At 47.0% G+C, this 18,061-nt stretch overlaps 1 protein-coding gene across 4 annotated transcripts in view; it reads left to right on the forward strand.

The window, feature by feature from the left end:
* Nucleotides 1-18,061, forward strand: part of adamtsl3 (ADAMTS-like 3) — a 782,675-nt gene that overhangs the window by 398,590 nt on the left and 366,024 nt on the right. For all 4 annotated transcript variants that reach the window (XM_085968860.1, XM_085968862.1, XM_085968861.1 and 1 more), the window contains exon 6: nucleotides 6,341-6,577. In XM_085968860.1, coding sequence (XP_085824986.1) covers nucleotides 6,341-6,577 — 237 coding nt within the window. The remainder of the gene's footprint in view (nucleotides 1-6,340; nucleotides 6,578-18,061) is intronic.

An 18,061-nucleotide genomic window follows, 5' to 3' on the forward strand; every position in this document is an offset into this window, starting at 1 on the left:
TCTGTACATCCCCCTCCATCCCAACCCACTTAGGTGGAAGTCACTGACAAAGCACGTCAACGTATGACGTGCCATTTGTCAAGAGCTTTTGAAAGAAGAAATGTCATTGTTTGACAGTTCTGTGAAGCTGTCAAACAGTGACATTTTGTGTAGTTTGATGAGGCCTTGTGTTCAGGACTCATCAAACCTTTCAACTTTGCAGAGATCACCTGGCTGTTGGTTCGGAGGATCCAACAGCCAGTCTGGGAAATCTACAATGAAGATGTTGGGACTCCCAATCCACAGCGGCTGAAGGCTGTCGGCAGAAACAAAGGTAAGTGAACATTTTATAACACTTTACACTCGCCTTACATATTTACCACTCCACACTTGCACCCATCACTCACCTCTACATTGTACTTTCAGACCCCTCCGACCCCCGCAGACCTCCTACTCGACTCCTCCACCCCGCCGGGGTTCCTCCAGGTCGGGAAGCCTGCTCTTCGGAGCTAAAAATGGGGATAATCCTATTTTCTGCCTGTTCACTACCTGTTAACAGGCAGTTAATAGGATTTAATCCCTTTCCCATCTCGAGGAGGCGGGACCCAGGGCAGGACGGCTTCCCGCCTCCTGGCAAGAGGGCACGGAGGCGGGTTGGTGGCGGGTTTGCCAGCCGCCCCCAAATTCTGCAACTTTACTGGCAGTCCTGCCTCCATACCCGCCTCGTCGGGGCAGACAAATCCAGCCCTCTGTGTGGAAAATGTCAGAGAAACAATAGTTAATCAAACTATTAAATATCGTACAAGATGTATGAAAAAAGACGGAATCGATATTTTTATTTGATGAATTATTTCTCGGGATTCACAATTGAAAAGGTTAGCAGTTGTCCAAATATCCATTTTGGCTTCCCCTTCTCTCTCTCCCCCCTCAAATAATTTGAAATGCACAATACAGCACCATTGTAGTTTGGAAATAAACTTGCATTCACTAAATGCTATTGTTGACATTGATTTTTGTCTCCCAATTCACTTGTCTTTTTATATACAATGGTGCTGAAATGAATTACAGTTTGGGATATAGGTTAGTGCCTCTGCTAAAATAGTGGAAAGAGAAATTTCAGACAAGTTAACCCTGAGCATAAAACCATTCGTCCACACAATTTTTTTAAAACCCCAAATGTTCTTGTTTTTTTTATTTACATCTTTTAAAAGTATTTTCTGCCAGTATTGCATTTTTATACTACAGGAAACTTTCTGGTATCCGGCACTGACGGGACCGAGCTGGTGCCGTACCATCAAAACTGCCGTAGAAACCAGCGCTAATGTTAAAACATACGGAGCTTTTCAGCTCCGTGTGAATCAACAAACCCTGTTGCTTAGCAACAGCTTCAAAACAGTCGGCCGCAGCTTAAAAACGTCTCTGTAGCTAAGCAACAGCTTCAGCTAGACCTTGCAGAGCCTGACTGGAAAAAAAAACAAGAAGTAAAAAAACTTATAGGAAACGGCTCCTGAATTTTGCCGGTAGATAGAGCTTTCCGGACATTTAACCTCCGGTTAAACGAAAGTTTCCTGTATGTGCAAAGAATGTTTCAGCCCAACATACTTAGTTTATTTATGTACCTGATGTGCCTCAATAATCCCGAGACTCGATGTTAGCGGAACAAAACAAGGCTTTTATTAACTTAGAAGATAACACGCAGCGGAGAGAGGTATCTTCCATCTGGAGCTCTGCAGTACTGGATATGAGGCCAGGCTGAGCTGGCTTACATAGAGGCCAGGTATGGGCGGAGCCCTACACACAACACATTCCATACACTCCAATATACAATACAATGGTGAGGAGAAACCTGAAACCAACCACAGTCACAGGCAATACAATGGTGAGGGGAAACCTGAAACCAACCACAGTCACAGGCAGTGATGAATGGAATATTTCATCACATTCACCCCTTCTATAGATTTAGTCTGTTCGGGGGTTTGGTAGTCCTCTGCGACCAACGTGGCTGTTGTGGTGTCGCGGGTGTCGGCTGGGTGTCCCCGGTGGCCTCCTGGGTCACTGCCGGGGGTGCCGCCAGGGTTGTTGAAGGGGTAGTTGGTGGGGGTGCCGTTGGTCGATGTTCTTCCGGGGGTGATGAAAGAGTAGTGGGTGGGTAAGAGTTGCTGTGGTCGTTGTTGCTGCTATTGCCGTGGTTGTTGTCGTTACCGGCTGGGGCGACGTCTTTTATTGACACGGTGTCCTCCCTTCCATCGGCGTGCCGGACATACGCGTATTGGGGGTTGGCGTGGAGTAGGTGCACTGGCTCCACGAGAGGGTCCGTCTTATGGCCCCTCACATGCCTTCGCACGAATACCGGACCTGGGGTGAAGAGCCATGACGGCATGGATACGCCTGAGGTGGATTTCCGGGGAAAGCTAAACATTCGTTCATGAGGCGTGGCATTAGTGGCAGTACACAATAGCGACCGTATCGAATGGAGCACATCTGAGAGGACTTCCTGCCAGCGGGAGATAGGGAGGCCCTTGGTCCTTAGAGCTAGAGTGACTGCTTTCCATACTGTCCCGTTCTCTCGCTCCACTTGACCGTTACCCCGGGGGTTGTAGCTGGTGGTACAGCTCGTGGCGATCCCCCTGGACAGCATGTACCGGCGTAGCTCTTCACTCATGAAGGACGCCCCCCTATCCGTATGGATATAGCTCGGCATACCGAACAGGCAGAACAGGCTGTTGAGGCATTTAATGACCGTGGCGCTGGTCATGTCTGGGCAGGGGAAGGCGAATGGGAACCGGGAGTATTCGTCCACAATGTTCAGGAAGTAAACATTGCGGTCGACGGACGGGAGGGGGCCCTTGAAATCTAAGCTGAGCCGCTCAAAGGGCCGTGTAGCTTTGATTAAGTGGGCTCTATCAGGGTGGTAGAACCGAGGCTTGCACTCAGCGCAAGTGCGGCAGTTCCTGGTCAGAGACCGAACTTCCTCAATCGAGTAGGGTAAGTTGCGGGACTTTATGAAGTGGAACAGCCGCGTGACCCCTGGGTGGCAGAGGTCGTTGTGGAGGGTCTGTAGCCGATCCCCGGTGGCGCTGGCACACATCCCTCGTGAGAGGGCACCTGGGGATTCGTTAAGGGCCCCTGGCCGGTAAATGATGTCATACTCGAAGGTGGAGAGCTCGATCCGCCACCTAAGAATCTTATCATTTTTGATCTTCCCCCTCTGTTTATTATTGAACATAAACGCTACCGACCGCTGGTCGGTAAGTAGGGTGAAGCGTTTGCCGGCTAGGTAGTGGCGCCAGTGGCGCACTGCCTCCACGATGGCTTGGGCCTCCTTTTCCACGGAGGAGTGTCTGATTTCGGGCCCTTGGAGGGTCCTCGAGAAGAAAGCTACGGGCCGCCCCGCCTGGTTGAGGGTGGCCGCCAAGGCAAAGTCAGACGCATCACTTTCCACTTGAAATGGAGTGTTCTCGTCCACTGCCTGTAGCGTGGCCCGCTCAATATCCTGCTTAATGCTTTTGAAGGCGGCGTGGGCCTCAGCAGAGAGCGGAAAAGAGGATGCTTTCAAGAGGGGGCGGGCTTTGTCGGAGTAGTTGGGGACCCATTGGGAATAATAAGAAAATAACCCCAGGCACCTTTTCAGGGCTTTGGGAGTGTTGGGCAGGGGCAGCTCCCGTAGGGGGCGCAATCGGTCGGGGTCTGGTCCGATTTCCCCATTCTCCACCACGCTGCCTGGTATGCAGAGGCGCGTGGTGTTGAAAACGCACTTGTCCTCGTTGTAGGTGAGGTTGAGTTTTTGTGCGGTTTTCAGGAACCTCTCGAGGTTCGAGTCGTGATCCTGCTGGTTGTGACCGCAGATGGTGACGTTGTCGAGGTAGGGGAAGGTTGCCTGCAAGTGGTGGTCATCGACCATGCGATCCATCTCCCTCTGGAAGACCGAGACCCCATTCGTCACCTCAAAGGGGACTCTGAGGAATTGGTAGAGGCGTCCGTTCGCCTCGAAGGCGGTGTACGGGCGGTCCTCTGGTCTGATAGGGAGCTGGTGGTACGCTGACTTGAGGTCGATGGTGGAGAACACCCGGTATTGGGCGATTTGGTTCACCATTTCTGATATGCGGGGTAGCGGGTAGGCGTCTAGTTGGGTGTACCTGTTGATCGTTTGGCTATAGTCGATCACCATCCGCTTCTTCTCGCTACCCCTTACCACCACCACTTGGGCACGCCACGGGCTATTGCTGCATTCAATAATGCGCTCTTTCAGGAGCCTGTCTACCTCGGTCGCGATAAACCGCCTGTCCTCCCAGCTGTACCTCCTGCTTTTGGTCGCTATTGGCCGGCAGTTAGGGGTAAGGTTCGCGAATAGCGAAGGCGGCTTTACCTTCAGGGTAGCCAGGCCGCACACTGTGAGGGGCGGCTGGGACCCACCGTACTTGAGCGTGATGCCTTGGTGGTTGCACTGGAAATCCAGGCCCAAGATCACGCTCGCGCATAGATTCTTCATGATTAATACTTTAAAATTATCGTATACAGTCCCGTTAACGGACAATTGTACCGTGCAGTAACTCAGAATGGTCGATGTCTGGGTTTTATCAGCCATAGAGATGGTACCCCGAGTAGGGACCACCTTTAGGGAGAGTTGTTGTGCCAGTTCAGGGTGGATAAAACTCTCCGTGCTTCAACTGTCAATTAAACATTTAACCCCGCACCCGTTTACCTCGATGTCCACCATTGATTTGGATAGCGGGTGGGGCCTGGTCTGGTCCACTGTGACCGATGCCACTGTAGGGCCCTGATCGAGACAAGATGGCGTCCACGCTGTCTGCTCACAAGATGGCGGACCCCACGAGGTCGGGCAAGATGGCGTCCAAGATGGCCGCTCCCACGGCCCACACGCGGCGGTGGCGGGTTTTGGTTTTCCGGCGGGGTTCCCTCTGCACACCTTCCCGAAGTGCCCCTTCTTACCGCACTTAAAGCAGGTGGTGCCTTTCGCCGGGCACAGGTTTCTGGTATGCTTTGGCTGCCCGCAGAAGTAGCAGTTGGGTCCCCGACGCGTCGCGGCTGTCGTAGGGCTTCTGGGGGGAGAGCGGGGCCCCGACGGTGTCGGGCTGCCGGGCGGGGAAGATGCCTTCCAAGATGGCGGCGCCCTTGGTGCACACGTGGCGGCGTGGACGGCGCGGGCTGAAGAGTAGGCGTCCAAGTTTCTCTGGGCCACATCCAGGGATCGCGCGGTGTCCGCAGCCTGTTTCAGGTCCAATCCCGTTTTTTCCAGCAGTCTTTGCCGGATGTAAGTGGAGCTGAGGCCTGTGATAAAGGCATCGCGAACAAGCTCGTCGGTGTACACTGCGGCTTTTACATCTCAGCACTTGCAGTCTTTGCCAAGCATTTTCAGGGTGCCTAGGAACTCCTCCACCGATTCCCCAGGTCGCTGTGCGCGAGTGGCGAGCAGATGCCTAGCATACACCTCATTCGTAGGCTGCTGGTAATGCGCCTTTAAGATGTCGCAGGCGGCCAGGTACGTGTCGGCGTCTTGGATGAGGGGGTAAACCCGGTGGCTTACCCAATTCCGCAGAATTCCGAGTTTCATACTCGCAGCGTCCGTAGCATCTTTGACGGCTGCGGAATTGTCCAGGAAGAATTCCATACACATAAACCAGTGTCCGAAGCGTGCTGATGCGTCCGGAGCATGCTGATCCAAATCCAAACGTTCGGGTTTCAGGAGTTGATCCATTGTGTTGAAAAATAAGCTAATAAAATTGATGTGCCTCAATAATCCCGAGACTCGATGTTAGCGGAACAAAACAAGGCTTTTATTAACTTAGAAGATAACACGCAGTGGAGAGAGGTATCTTCCATCTGGAGCTCTGCAGTACTGGATATGAGGCCAGACTGAGCTGGCTTACATAGAGGCCAGGTATGGGCGGAGCCCTACACACAACACATTCCATACATTCCAATATACAATACAATGGTGAGGAGAAACCTGAAACCAACCACAGTCACAGGCAATACAATGGTGAGGGGAAACCTGAAACCAACCACAGTCACAGGCAATACAATGGTGAGGGGAAACCTGAAACCAACCACAGTCACAGGCAGTGATGAATGGAATATTTCATCACAGTACCATTTAAATCACAGCTTTTCTGGTATACCTCCACTGTAGAGCGGATTTGCAATATGGGCCTTGGTCCATCAGCTACATTTCTCAATATTACATTAAACATTTGTACAATGGCCTCGCACAATGTCAATTCAAGGCTGGAATGTTGTTTATTTTCACATGAAGTAAAAACATAAAAAAGTACAGTGTACAAAAACCGTTTGATGATTGTAACTTTTTTCAAGTTCACTTTTCATTTTGTCTCTGTTTAAGGATTGCCCTCCTGAGGCCGGTGACTTCAGACACCAGCAGTGCTCTGCACACAATGATGTGAAATACCAAGGACAGTATTATGAGTGGATTCCCCTCTATAACCATCAGGAAGCTCCCTGTGCTCTGAAGTGTCGGGCCAAGGCAACAACTTTGATTGTGGAGCTATCGCCCAAAGTACTTGATGGCACCCGATGCAACACCGAGTCCTTGAACATGTGCATCAGTGGAATTTGTCAGGTAACTTTACGCACCCTTCTGTAATTACCAGTGGTGATTCTGCGCTTTCGAAGCAGAGTTTTATTGGAGCCAGTCCATAGTTACAGAAAGTTGTGCATTAAAAATAGAATATTAATTACCAGTAACTGTAGAGCTGACATGTATTTCCTAAACCTTTGCCCATTTGCCTGGCAGAAACATATACTCTTAAATCTTGCAACTCTTGTCCAAACAGCTAGAGAACAAGAAACAATGAAGACTGTGAAGGAAAAGTAAATGTTGCTTTCAAAGACTTTATCACAAACAATAAAGTACCACAAATAAATCATTAAAGAGATGAAACATTGCTTTACTTTCTGATTGAGGACCATTTATAATAATATCCCAAATCATTAAAAAATTATTTCCTGTTCTTTAGTGCTATTTTTTCCATTCTTCCATTTCCCCATAACCAATAGGCTAGGTTGGAGATTTGCTTCTAGGTCATTGGTGCTACATGGTCTTATATAAGAAAAGCTCAGGATATTTGACCTCTGATTATTTTTCCCTTATTCTCTGCAGCAGAGTGATTGGTCTCTGTTCAGTGGCTCACTGTACCTGCAGGCTAAACTTAGAAAATTAACCCTACGGAAACTCATGGCTGCAATTCTGTTTCTTTTTTCAATTAAGAAGCCGAGCTGAAGGACCGAGGCCAAGGTCCCAGACATGTCGAAAAGAGTGAAAGAGGTGACGGCATGAGTCAGGAAGTAATGATCAGTTGATAAGTTTTGGTGTTTAAAGCCTGAAGATTGTAAGACCAAGGAAGTGCTGAGGGAGTTTCGGAGTTTGACAGCGTTGAGGTCCTGGGAACCAAAAAAAAAATAGAAAACTCTGATGGGTTTTGATTTTAGTGAAGTGGGAATGTAGGGAGGAGTGAGAGTTTGTAGCATGGAATGCTTGAAGTTTAAAAATAACAAGGAAAGTGTTGAGGTGGACGCTGACTTATAGTAATATTGATAAAACAGAGATATTGATAAAATAGAGGGTGAGAGACAAGAAAAGTTGTCATGGAGACAGAAATTGGAGGCTAGAGGTCACGGAAGGATTGCTAATCTTGTTCAGGAGCACAAGAGAGCTGCTCAAAAAGTCGTCTTAGAGGAGAAGCAGCACTTAAGTCTTGAATAGACATAGGCTTTATAGAGAGTAAAATAGTTATTGAGGGTGAAAAATGTTTGGCACAGAAGGGGAAACCACAGGTCAGAAGACATAGTGAGGCCAAGAATGTTGAAAAATGAAGGATTAAGGGTGGAGCCATTAGAGGTAAGAAGCTGTACCTCTAGATTAGACTCGTGAGAGACATGAAGAAACTGTAGAGTAAATTTTCCGCTTGCATGCTCCTGGCCTGGACCCTGCTGGGATTGCAAATCAGGAAATTGTGCATACACAGCCCACAATTCTCTTTCCAATAATTTTAAATGGACGTAAAATCCTGGGCTGTCTACACGATTTACTGCTGGATGCTCCCAGTGGGCAATGCTCCGTGCCAGGAGCTCGCAAGTAAAACATTGACCCTGTGTCTTTGTAGAATTTAAAGAAACAAGGTTTTCTTTGCTCCATTGAAGGGCATGGAAGAGATGTAGTAATGCAGCCATTGTTCTGCAAAAGGACTAAGATTGTGTTTTAAGGCGCACATTTCCAGGGAATGTAGCCGGGCAGGTGGTGGAAGTGTCTGTAGGAGAGCATTTTGGCGATAGTGACCACAATTCGGTGAGATTTAAGGTGGTCATGGAAAAAGACAAAGACGGCCCGGAAATCAGGGTTCTAAATTGGGGGAAGGCCGATTTTAATAAGATAAGACAGGATCTGGCAAAAGTGGACTGGGAGCAGCTACTTATAGGAAAATCCACATCAAAACAGTGGGAGGCTTTCAGAAGGGAAATAGAGAGAGTGCAACACCAACATGTTCCTGTAAAGGTCAAGGGTGGGACCAACAAGCAAAGGGAACCTTGGATGACAAAGGATATACAAAAATGCATTAGGAAAAAAAGGGGGGCTTTTGGCAGTTACAAAAGACAAAAGACGGTGGAAGCCCTAGAGGAGTATAAGAGGTGCAGGGGCATACTTAAAAAGGAAATTAGGAGGGCGAGGAGGGGCCATGAAATAACACTGGCGAGCAAAATAAAGGAAAATCCTAAGATGTTTTATAAGTATATTAAGGGCAAGAGGATAACCAGGGAAAGGGTAGGGCCCACTAGGGACCAAAGTGGCAAGCTGTGTGTAGAGCCAGATGAAGTAGGTGGGGTTTTAAATGAATTTTTTGCCTCAGTGTTCACTATGGAGAAAGACGATGTAGACATAGAAGTCGGGCAAGGGGACTGTGACATACTTGAACATATTAGCATCGAGAGGGAGGAGGTACTAGCGGTTTTAGCAGGCCAAAAAGTGGATAAATCCCCAGGCCCGGACGAGATGTATCCCAGGCTGTTGTGTGAGGCAAAGGAGGAGATTGCAGGGGCTCTGACACAAATTTTCAGAACCTCTCTGGCCACAGGGGATGTACCAGAGGACTGGAGAACAGCTAACGTAGTACCATTATTCAAGAAGGGTAGCAGGGATAAACCAGGGAATTACAGGCCAGTGAGCCTAACATCTGTGGTAGGGAAATTATTGGAAAAAATTCTGAGGGACAAAATTAGTCTCCACTTGGAGAGGCAAGGATTAATCGGGGATAGTCAGCATGGCTTTGTCAAGGGTAAATCATGTCTGACCAATCTGATTGAATTTTTCGAGGGGGTGACTAGGTGTGTGGATGAGGGAAATGCTGTGGATGTGGTTTACATGGACTTCAGTAAAGCTTTTGACAAGGTCCTGCATAGGAGACTGGTCAAGAAGGTAAGAGCCCATGGGATCCAGGGGGCCTTGGCGCGTTGGATCCTAAACTGGCTGAGTGGCAGGAGGCAGAGGTTGATGGTCGAAGGTTGCTTTTGTGACTGGAAGCCTGTGTCCAGTGGGGTACCTCAGGGATCGGTGCTGGGTCCCTTGCTGTTTGTGATCTACATTAATGATTTGGATGAGAATGTAAAGGGTATGATCAGTAAGTTCGCGGATGACACGAAAATTGGTGGGGTGGTAAATTGCGAGGAGGAAAGCCTCAGGCTACAGGACGATATTAACGGGTTGGTCAGATGGGCGGAAAAGTGGCAAATGGAATTTAACCCGGAAAAGTGCGAGGTGATGCATTTTGGACAGACAAATAAGGCAAGGGAATACACAATGAGTGGTAGGACCCTAGGAAGTACAGAGGGTCAGAGGGACCTTGGTGTACATGTACATAGATCCCTGAAGGCAGCGGAACAGGTAGATAAGGTGGTTAAAAAGGCTTATGGGATACTTGCCTTCATTAGCAGAGGCATAGAATATAAGAGCAGGGAGGTTATGATGGAGCTGTACAAAACGCTGGTGAGGCCACAGCTGGAGTACTGTGTGCAGTTCTGGTCGCCTCACTATAGGAAGGATGTGATTGCTTTGGAGAGGGTGCAGAGAAGATTCACCAGGATGTTACCTGGGATGGAGCGCCTCAGCTATGAAGAAAGACTCAACAGGCTGGGGTTGTTTTCCTTGGAGCAAAGGAGGCTGAGGGGGGACCTGATTGAGGTGTACAAAACGATGAGGGGCATAGATAGGGTAGATAAAGAGGAACTTTTCCCCTTAGTAGGGGGGTCAATAACAAGGGGGCACAGATTCAGGGTAAGGGGCAGGAGATTTAGGGGGGATTTGAGGAGGAACTTTTTCACCCAGAGGGTGGTTGGAAGCTGGAACTCACTGCCTGAAAGGGTGGTAGAGGCAGGAACCCTCACAACATTCAAGAAGCATTTGGATGAGCACTTGAAATGCCATTGCATACAAGGCTATGGACCAAATGCTGGAAAATGGGATTAGACTGGACAGGGAGGGATGGGCGGCGCAGACATGATGGGCCGAAGGGCCTCTTTCTGTGCTGTAAAACTCTATGACTCTATGACAATCTAAAGGAAACAAACAAATATGTAGTGTCCATCATTAGCACAGTGGCAGATTTGGATGTGGAGTGAGCAGATTTGGATGTGGAGTGGAACAGAGAACAAAGCCCAGCCTGGGGGAATCCTTGAGTTACTGAAATAAGATCCAGAGGACGAACTGCAGCACAGGTGGAGTAATTTAAGAAGATTCTAAATAGCCATGAACATGATATTGTTAGGATGCCATGCAATTTGTTTATTAGTGCACAGCACCAGAGCCTTTTCAGAAATCCAAGCCAGCAAATCTATCGATGTATAGCCGATGCCAGAAACATGGTTCATCAGTTGCCAATACTTTCCTCAGATTAACTTCTCTTGAGAATGGTTTTTCATAATATACCAGGCTGTCTTCATGTAATAGTTCCCATTCAAGTGAGGTCTGACCATGAAAAAGGTTTCGGCCTCTTGCTTACTACCATCAAGCGGGCGGTGCGACCACTGCACTCCTTGCCCGTCCAATGCACCATCTTTATGAAAATCGACCCCGATGAAAACGCTATAAAAATGTGATGCCAACGAAAGGAGAAAACTAAACGCTGAAGAGGACATCATGATGAGGGTTTGTGATGTCTTCATCGAATCATATATCATACAAGGATGCCTGTCAGCCCATCATGCCTGTGCCGGCTCTTTGAAAGAGCAATCCAATTAGTCCCACTCCCCTTTTTTTTCCCCCCACATCCCTAATAATTTATCCTATTCAAGTATATGTCCAATTCCATTTTGAAAGTTACTATTGAATCTGCTCCCACCACCCTTTCAGGCGGTACGTTCCAGATCATCATAACTCGCTGCGTAAAAAGAAATTCTCCTCGTTGCCCTCCTGGTTCTTGTTTTAAAGCAGTAGATGCCTCAATAAGCGCCCTGTGGGTGATACTTTAGTATTCAGATAATGAATGAAAAGGAGCTTTTTTTTATTCGTTCAGGGATGTGGGCGTCGCTGGCAAGGCCAGCATTTATTACCCATCCCTAATTGCCCTCGAGAAGGTGGTGGTGAGCCGCCTTCTTGAACCGCTGCAGTCCGTGTGGTGAAGGTGCTCCCACAGTGCTGTTAAGGAGGGAGTTCCATGATTTTGACCCAGCGACAATGAAGGAACGGCGATATATTTCCAAGTCAGGATGGTGTGTGACTTGGAGGGGAACTTGGCGGTGATGGTGTTCCCATGTGCCTGCTGACCATGTCCTTCTAGGTGGTAGCGGGTTTGGGAAATGCTGTCGAAGAAAAGTTGCTTTGTGTGAAGCAATTTCCATTTTGGTCTCTGCTTTATTGTAAGGCCTTTTTAAAAAAATCAATCCATTTACGGATGAAAAAGCAAACGCACTGGAGTCAGGAAAGACGGTCTTCCCTAACTTCAAAAATAATGTATGTGTTGCTTGATAAATAGACTGCGGTATGACTCTTAACCTTCGCTATCCTCCGTAAAAAGGAATCTATCTTACTGAGTGAAACTGTGGATAAGAAATGAAGGATCGTTGATTCATTAACACAAACAGAACAGGGCATTTTTCACATGGTATTTAATGTTTCTCTCTTTATTGCTTGCTGTCAGTTTGAAATTATAGAATTCACTCTGCAACTTTTTTCCATAGTCCAATATTTAGATTCCATTAAGCATGCTTTTGGGTAAATGTCCTTCTGGGCATCTAAGTGGCCTTATTCAGCTGTAATTCAAGGGACACAAGGTTAGTCTTTTGTTCAACATTGCCACTGACCCCAATAATTCAGTAACTGACAACTGGCATTTGATTTATAAATAGTAACTTAATTCTGCAATTGTTACTTAACTTAAACGCTGAAGGAGGGTTATTTCAGTCGAATGGCAGGGTACATTTATGTGTGGGAACTGTTGAAGCAGGAATGCACAGTTCCATCCAGATTTTAGTCCCTCTCATTCCCAGGCATTTTGCATTTTTCATTAGTGACATTAAACAGACATCTTTACTGTCCCAAGCAGACCACGAGAATAATGGCATTGTTCTGTAAAATATCAGTGCTTAATGTTTTTGAAGAATGAAATGTCTGTCGCTAAATGTTGCGTGGAATGAAGAAGACGAAAAGCATAAGCCCTGGGGGAATAAAACCCATTTTAGAGAAGCAGTTTGAAGCTGGTATACCACATGGAGTTTTATTTTTAAAGATACTTTATATATTTGAATATTGTGCGTTTTCAATCATCCTTTTGGCCGCATGTCGGCCTGAGATTTCCTGAGTGTAGCCAGCATCAGTTGCAAACCAATCTTAAAGTGGGGGCCTCAGACAGGCGGCTTATGCTGCCAGTACTTGGCTCCTATTTCGCTGCCAGTGCTTGTGATCATGTCGCCATGTTGTCTGACGACCTGTCTGACATCAATTCCTGTAAGCCAAAATTTTCCTCAGCTGATCGTCCATACCAGAGCAAACTTGTTCAGCTGCCACAAGAAATGAGGGCACTGATTCTGTTTCTGCCCCCCTGTCCACCCCATCCCAGCTCATCCGCGCCTGCTCACTCAGGATGAGTCCAAATGTGATGCTGCTGAACCCCCGAGCCGAATTATAACCTCTTTCCGCCCCCCCCCCCCACCCCGTCCAGCGCACTGCATCGACCTCTCGCTTCCACCTTTGAAACATGGTCTGCCCACACTCTACATCATCAAATAAAAACAGATCAATGCTGAAAAAACTCAGCCGGTCAGCCGGAGCGAGAAACAAAGTTAACCTCTCAGGTCGATGAGCTTTCATCAGAACACTCCACTTCACCTCACTGCTGCTGAAACCGTCATCCATGTCTTTGTCACCCAAAGGTTCAGTCTCTCCAATGTTCTCGTTGCCTTTTCCCAATTAGCACCAATCCCACACAAACTCCAAAACACCTATCACCCTCTGCCAGGCTGATCGCCACTGGCTCCTTGTCCTGCTGCATGTCCAGGACAAGACAGTTTGTTTGATTGGCAGCCCATTAACCACCTCAAGTATCCACTCCCTCCACCACTGGCGCCCTGTGGCTGCCACGTGTATTACCTATAGGATGCACTACAGCAACTCGCCAACGCTTATTCAACAGCACCTCCCAAACTCATGACCTCCATCACCTAGAAGGACAAGGGCAGCAAGTGCATGGGTTCCCCTCCAAGTCACACACCATCCAGACTTGGACACATTACACCGTTCCTTAATTGTCGTGGGTCAATATCCTGGAACTCCCTCCCTAACAGCATTGTTACCACATGGACTGCGACGGTTCGGGAAGAAGGCTCATCACCATCTTCTCAAGGGCAACTAGGGATGGGCAATAAATGCTGGCCCACATTCTGAGAATGAATTTTTTTTAAATGCCAGTTTCAACATGTTCATCATTTTAGCATTACCCTATCTGTGCAACCTTCTCCAGTCCTAGTATTCCAGTATGCAACCTTTGCTCTTGCGACTTGTAATCCTCTCCCTTGGTTCAAGACCCTTCATCCATCATGCCCTGCACTCTGGAATTCTCTCTGCAGAGCTATTGCTATGCTACCTTTTCCCTCTTTCAAAAGCCTCCTCACAATTGATGTCTTTGACCTTGCTTTCAGTCATTCCTGCTAATTTCATGCTCAGTGCCCGCCATTCTAACAAGTTATTGTAGTGTCGCAGTTATAGTATTGGATTAACAGCCCAGCGCTCCCAAGTTCAAACCCCACTCTGGCAAGTTGTGAAATTAAATTCTGGTAACGTGTGGGCTGGTACCGCACAAAAACGACCATGTAGCTGTGGGTGTGTTGTATGAAACCAACTGATTCACTAATGTTCTTCAGGGAAGAGAATCTGTCGCATTTGTAAGAAAGGAAAGACTTGCATTTCTATAGCGCCTTTCACAACCACCGGACGTCTCAAAGGGCTTTACAGCCAATGAAGAACTTTTGGAGTGGAGTGACTGTTGTAATGTGGGAAACTGTTGTAATTGTACTGCAACTAGGACAGCACTGCAAGAGTGCCAAGACACCACCTTTGTCCACGATGTTTCAATACTATCTGTCTAAACCCACACATCTCTGGTAAGTTAGGTGTGGAGTAAGGGGCCTAACATAATTATTGCTCAAAGTGATCTCTGTTTCTTTGAAAATATTTATTCAAAACTGGGAGGCCAAAATGTCAGGTGTGTCAGGTGTATGTAATCTTGGATCCTAAATGTTTAATCCCAAATTGAGGCCAGTTAAAAGGAAAACATGCTACCACAGTGTCTTGATCATCTAGCCACAAAATGCCCCAAATTTATTAAAGGAAAAATTTGCATTTTTATAGCATGTTTCACATCATCAGAAAATTCCAAAGTGCTTCACAGCCAATGGAATACTTTTGAAGTGTAGTCACTGTTGCAATGTAGGCTGTTGTGGCCACCAATTTGCGCACAGCAAGGTCCCATGAATAGCAATGATATACATTTTTAATAACATTAGTTGAGGGATAAATAACAGCATCCATGGTAGCATAGTGGTTATGGTTACTGGACTAGTAATCCAGAGGTCTGGACTAATGATCTGGAGACATTAGTTCAAATCCCACCATGGCAGCTGGGGAATTTAAATTCAGTTAATTAAATAAATCTGGAATTAAAAAGCTAGTATCAGTAATGGTGACCATGAAACTATCGGACTGTCATAAAAACCCATCTGGTTCACTAATGCCCCTTTTTAGGGAAGGAAATCTGCCATCTTTACCCGGTCTGGCCTATATGTGACTCCAGACCCACAGCAATGTGGTTGACTCTTAACTGCCCTCTGAAATGGCCCAGCAAGTCACTTATTCAAGAAGGCAGCTCACCACCACCTTCTTGAGGGCAATTAGGGACGGGCAATAAATGCTGAGTTTCTCAAGTAAATTGTAACAAGTTTGCCTTTGTCGCCCAGCTCTATTCTCAATCTTCATTAGCTTGTTTTCTTGGCTCTAATAGTTGAAGCTAAAGCTGTCATCTAACTCAGAATGGAGAAAGGGTGGGTGTCACAACACGTTGTTCACATATGTGATTTTTGCCATTTGTTCACATCCTATAAATCTCCACGTATTGAGCCTTGGCGCTCAGGTGAGTTTCAGGAATAAAGCATCCCTGTAAATTAAAAAGCTGGAACCAATTTCAAAGTGAGAATCTAAATGTAATTTTTTTTTCTAGTTCAAACTTCAAAAACCTCTGTTTTAATTGTATAAACTAAAGAAAGGGTTTCTCATTTTTGTGCTGATGCAATAACCTTCAGATGAGGAGTTAACATTAATTAAGTCGAGAATTACTTGCATGCAATCTGTCAAGGTTAAATGGGAAGGGCGGGAGGGTTTCTCTGTAACAATTGTCATAGTTTTAATGACTGTGATATGAAAAAGGCATTCTTATCAGTATATTGCCGTATCATGGGATCCTACATGTGTGGCTGTACTTTGACTTCAATGGAGAGTGAATGTGGGCAGAGTGTAAAACTGGCGTTACTCCTGATCCCGAGTTTCCCCAGGGGCGCTTTAGGTTAGAATTTCCCCCTTGGAGTCTTAACCAATTCGGAAAAAGGAGGGAAAAAAAACACTTTACTACTGAGAAAGAAGAAAATGGACAAACATTGAGAAGAAGCAGACCTAGGTTTTAACATCCCTATTCTAGGAGTCCCTGAAATGAAGTGGTGGGGTGGGGGAAGTGGAAATGTATTGTGATAAACTTTAACTGGCCCGTCAAATACCCCTAACAAGATCAGATGTCGGGGGTGATTAAGAGTCCCTTGCGTAGTGTTGCCGTAGCGCAAATGACAGGAAACACATCAGATGACATATATTTCTGTCATCTGCATACTTCAAGGCAGAAGTTCATTGGTTTAACGTCACATCGAAAAGACGGCACCTCTGACAATGCAGCTCTCCATCAGTACTGCACTGAAGTGTCACCGTTGCCCAGAGAGGTTTCATGCACATATTGTATGTCCCCTGTCACTTTCGTTGGGAACTCCCAGAAGCAGCAGGGGTGAGCAGGAAGCAATGTAACTTGAATGGAAAATCTAGGCTATTGCATGAGCCTGCATCCTCCTAGTCAGTGCCACAGAACACTCCTGTGCAATTAAAGGAGTTACTGACGTAGGTGTACTATTTATAACACTAGTTTCAATTGTCAGCATTTTTTCCCCACATTTTTTCATCTCGCCAATAAGAAAAGTGAATAACTGATATAAGGAAATAGGTTAGGATATTGGGATTGTTGGTATGGGAACAATGTGCTGTGTGGGGTCCCGGATGATATAAAGACTTGAAAAAGAGAAATTTGCAGGGCTATGGTGAACGTGCAGGGGAGTGGGACTCATTGGATATCTCTTTCAAAGAGCTGGCACAGACAGGATGGGCCGAATGGCCTCCCTCTGTACTGTAAGAATCATCATAGAGTCAGTCATTGCCCCTGGGATTCAGCTGCGTCAGGGGATGTTAGAGTTTCTGCCTACATTGTACAGTATCAGCTTGACTCGCACCTCTGAGTCACAAGGTGACGGTCAATCTCAACTTCCAGAATTTGAACACGTATCTGTGCTGACACTTCGGTGTAGTGCTGATGAACAGCTGCATTGTCAGAGGTGACGACTTTTGAATGAGATGTTAAACCAAAGCCCCCGTCTGCCTAGTCACGTGGATGTAAAAGTATCCAACGTCACTACTCGAAGAAAAGCAGGGGAGTACTCCCGGTGTCCTGGCCGACATTTATCCCTCAACCAACAGCAAAAAACCAGATGAACCCGATTTATCTCATTGCTGTTTGTGGGATCTTAGTTGTACAAACTGGTGCATGTATTTGCCTATGTAACAACAGCGACTGCACTTCAACAAAAATTCATTGGCTTTGAAGCACTTGGTGCCCTAAAGATGATAAAGACTCTATTTAAATGCAAGTTCTTTAGGAATGGGTCTTGCCTGGTTGAGCAGTTGCCCCTTTGTGGGGCAATGGAGGGAGTTGTTAGCTTGTAATCCCACTGATAATCTTGCATGTGCTTGGGAAGTGTCCATGTAATGTGGATTCTGGGAAAAGGCTTTCTAAACTCTGGGGGGGAAATTCGATACGTTAGCGCCTCCGGGGGGCGATGACGTGGCGCTAACAACTCACCGAACGGCTGCGGTGAAATGAACGACTCCCGCTAAATTGGCTGAGAGGTTTGCGACGGCGGTAACACTGCGCCACGATCTCCTGTACCCGGAGATCGTGACGTCATTGCTGTGCGCATTGCCCCAGTAGCGCACCGGACCCGAACTTAGGTTCTGCCCCCTGCAGCATCGCCGACAGCTGCAGGAGGCATTCATCGGGAGGCCGGGAGCTTCGAAGGTGCAAATAAAAGGGGATGTTGGCGCGGGTAGGAGAAAAATTGTAGCAACGCTTCAAGTGAATTTTTTCAATTGCTCCTGGGCTGCCGTCGGGGGCCAGCTAACTGATCCCAATGCAGAGCCTGCAGCGATGGCCCTTCCCTGTAAGGGAGGGACGGAGCCTCGGATCGCGGCAGCGCTGCA

Source organism: Somniosus microcephalus, chromosome 27, assembly GCF_052327205.1.
Source record: "Somniosus microcephalus isolate GS21.2 chromosome 27, FLI_Smic_1.0, whole genome shotgun sequence".
Taxonomy (NCBI): domain Eukaryota; kingdom Metazoa; phylum Chordata; class Chondrichthyes; order Squaliformes; family Somniosidae; genus Somniosus; species Somniosus microcephalus.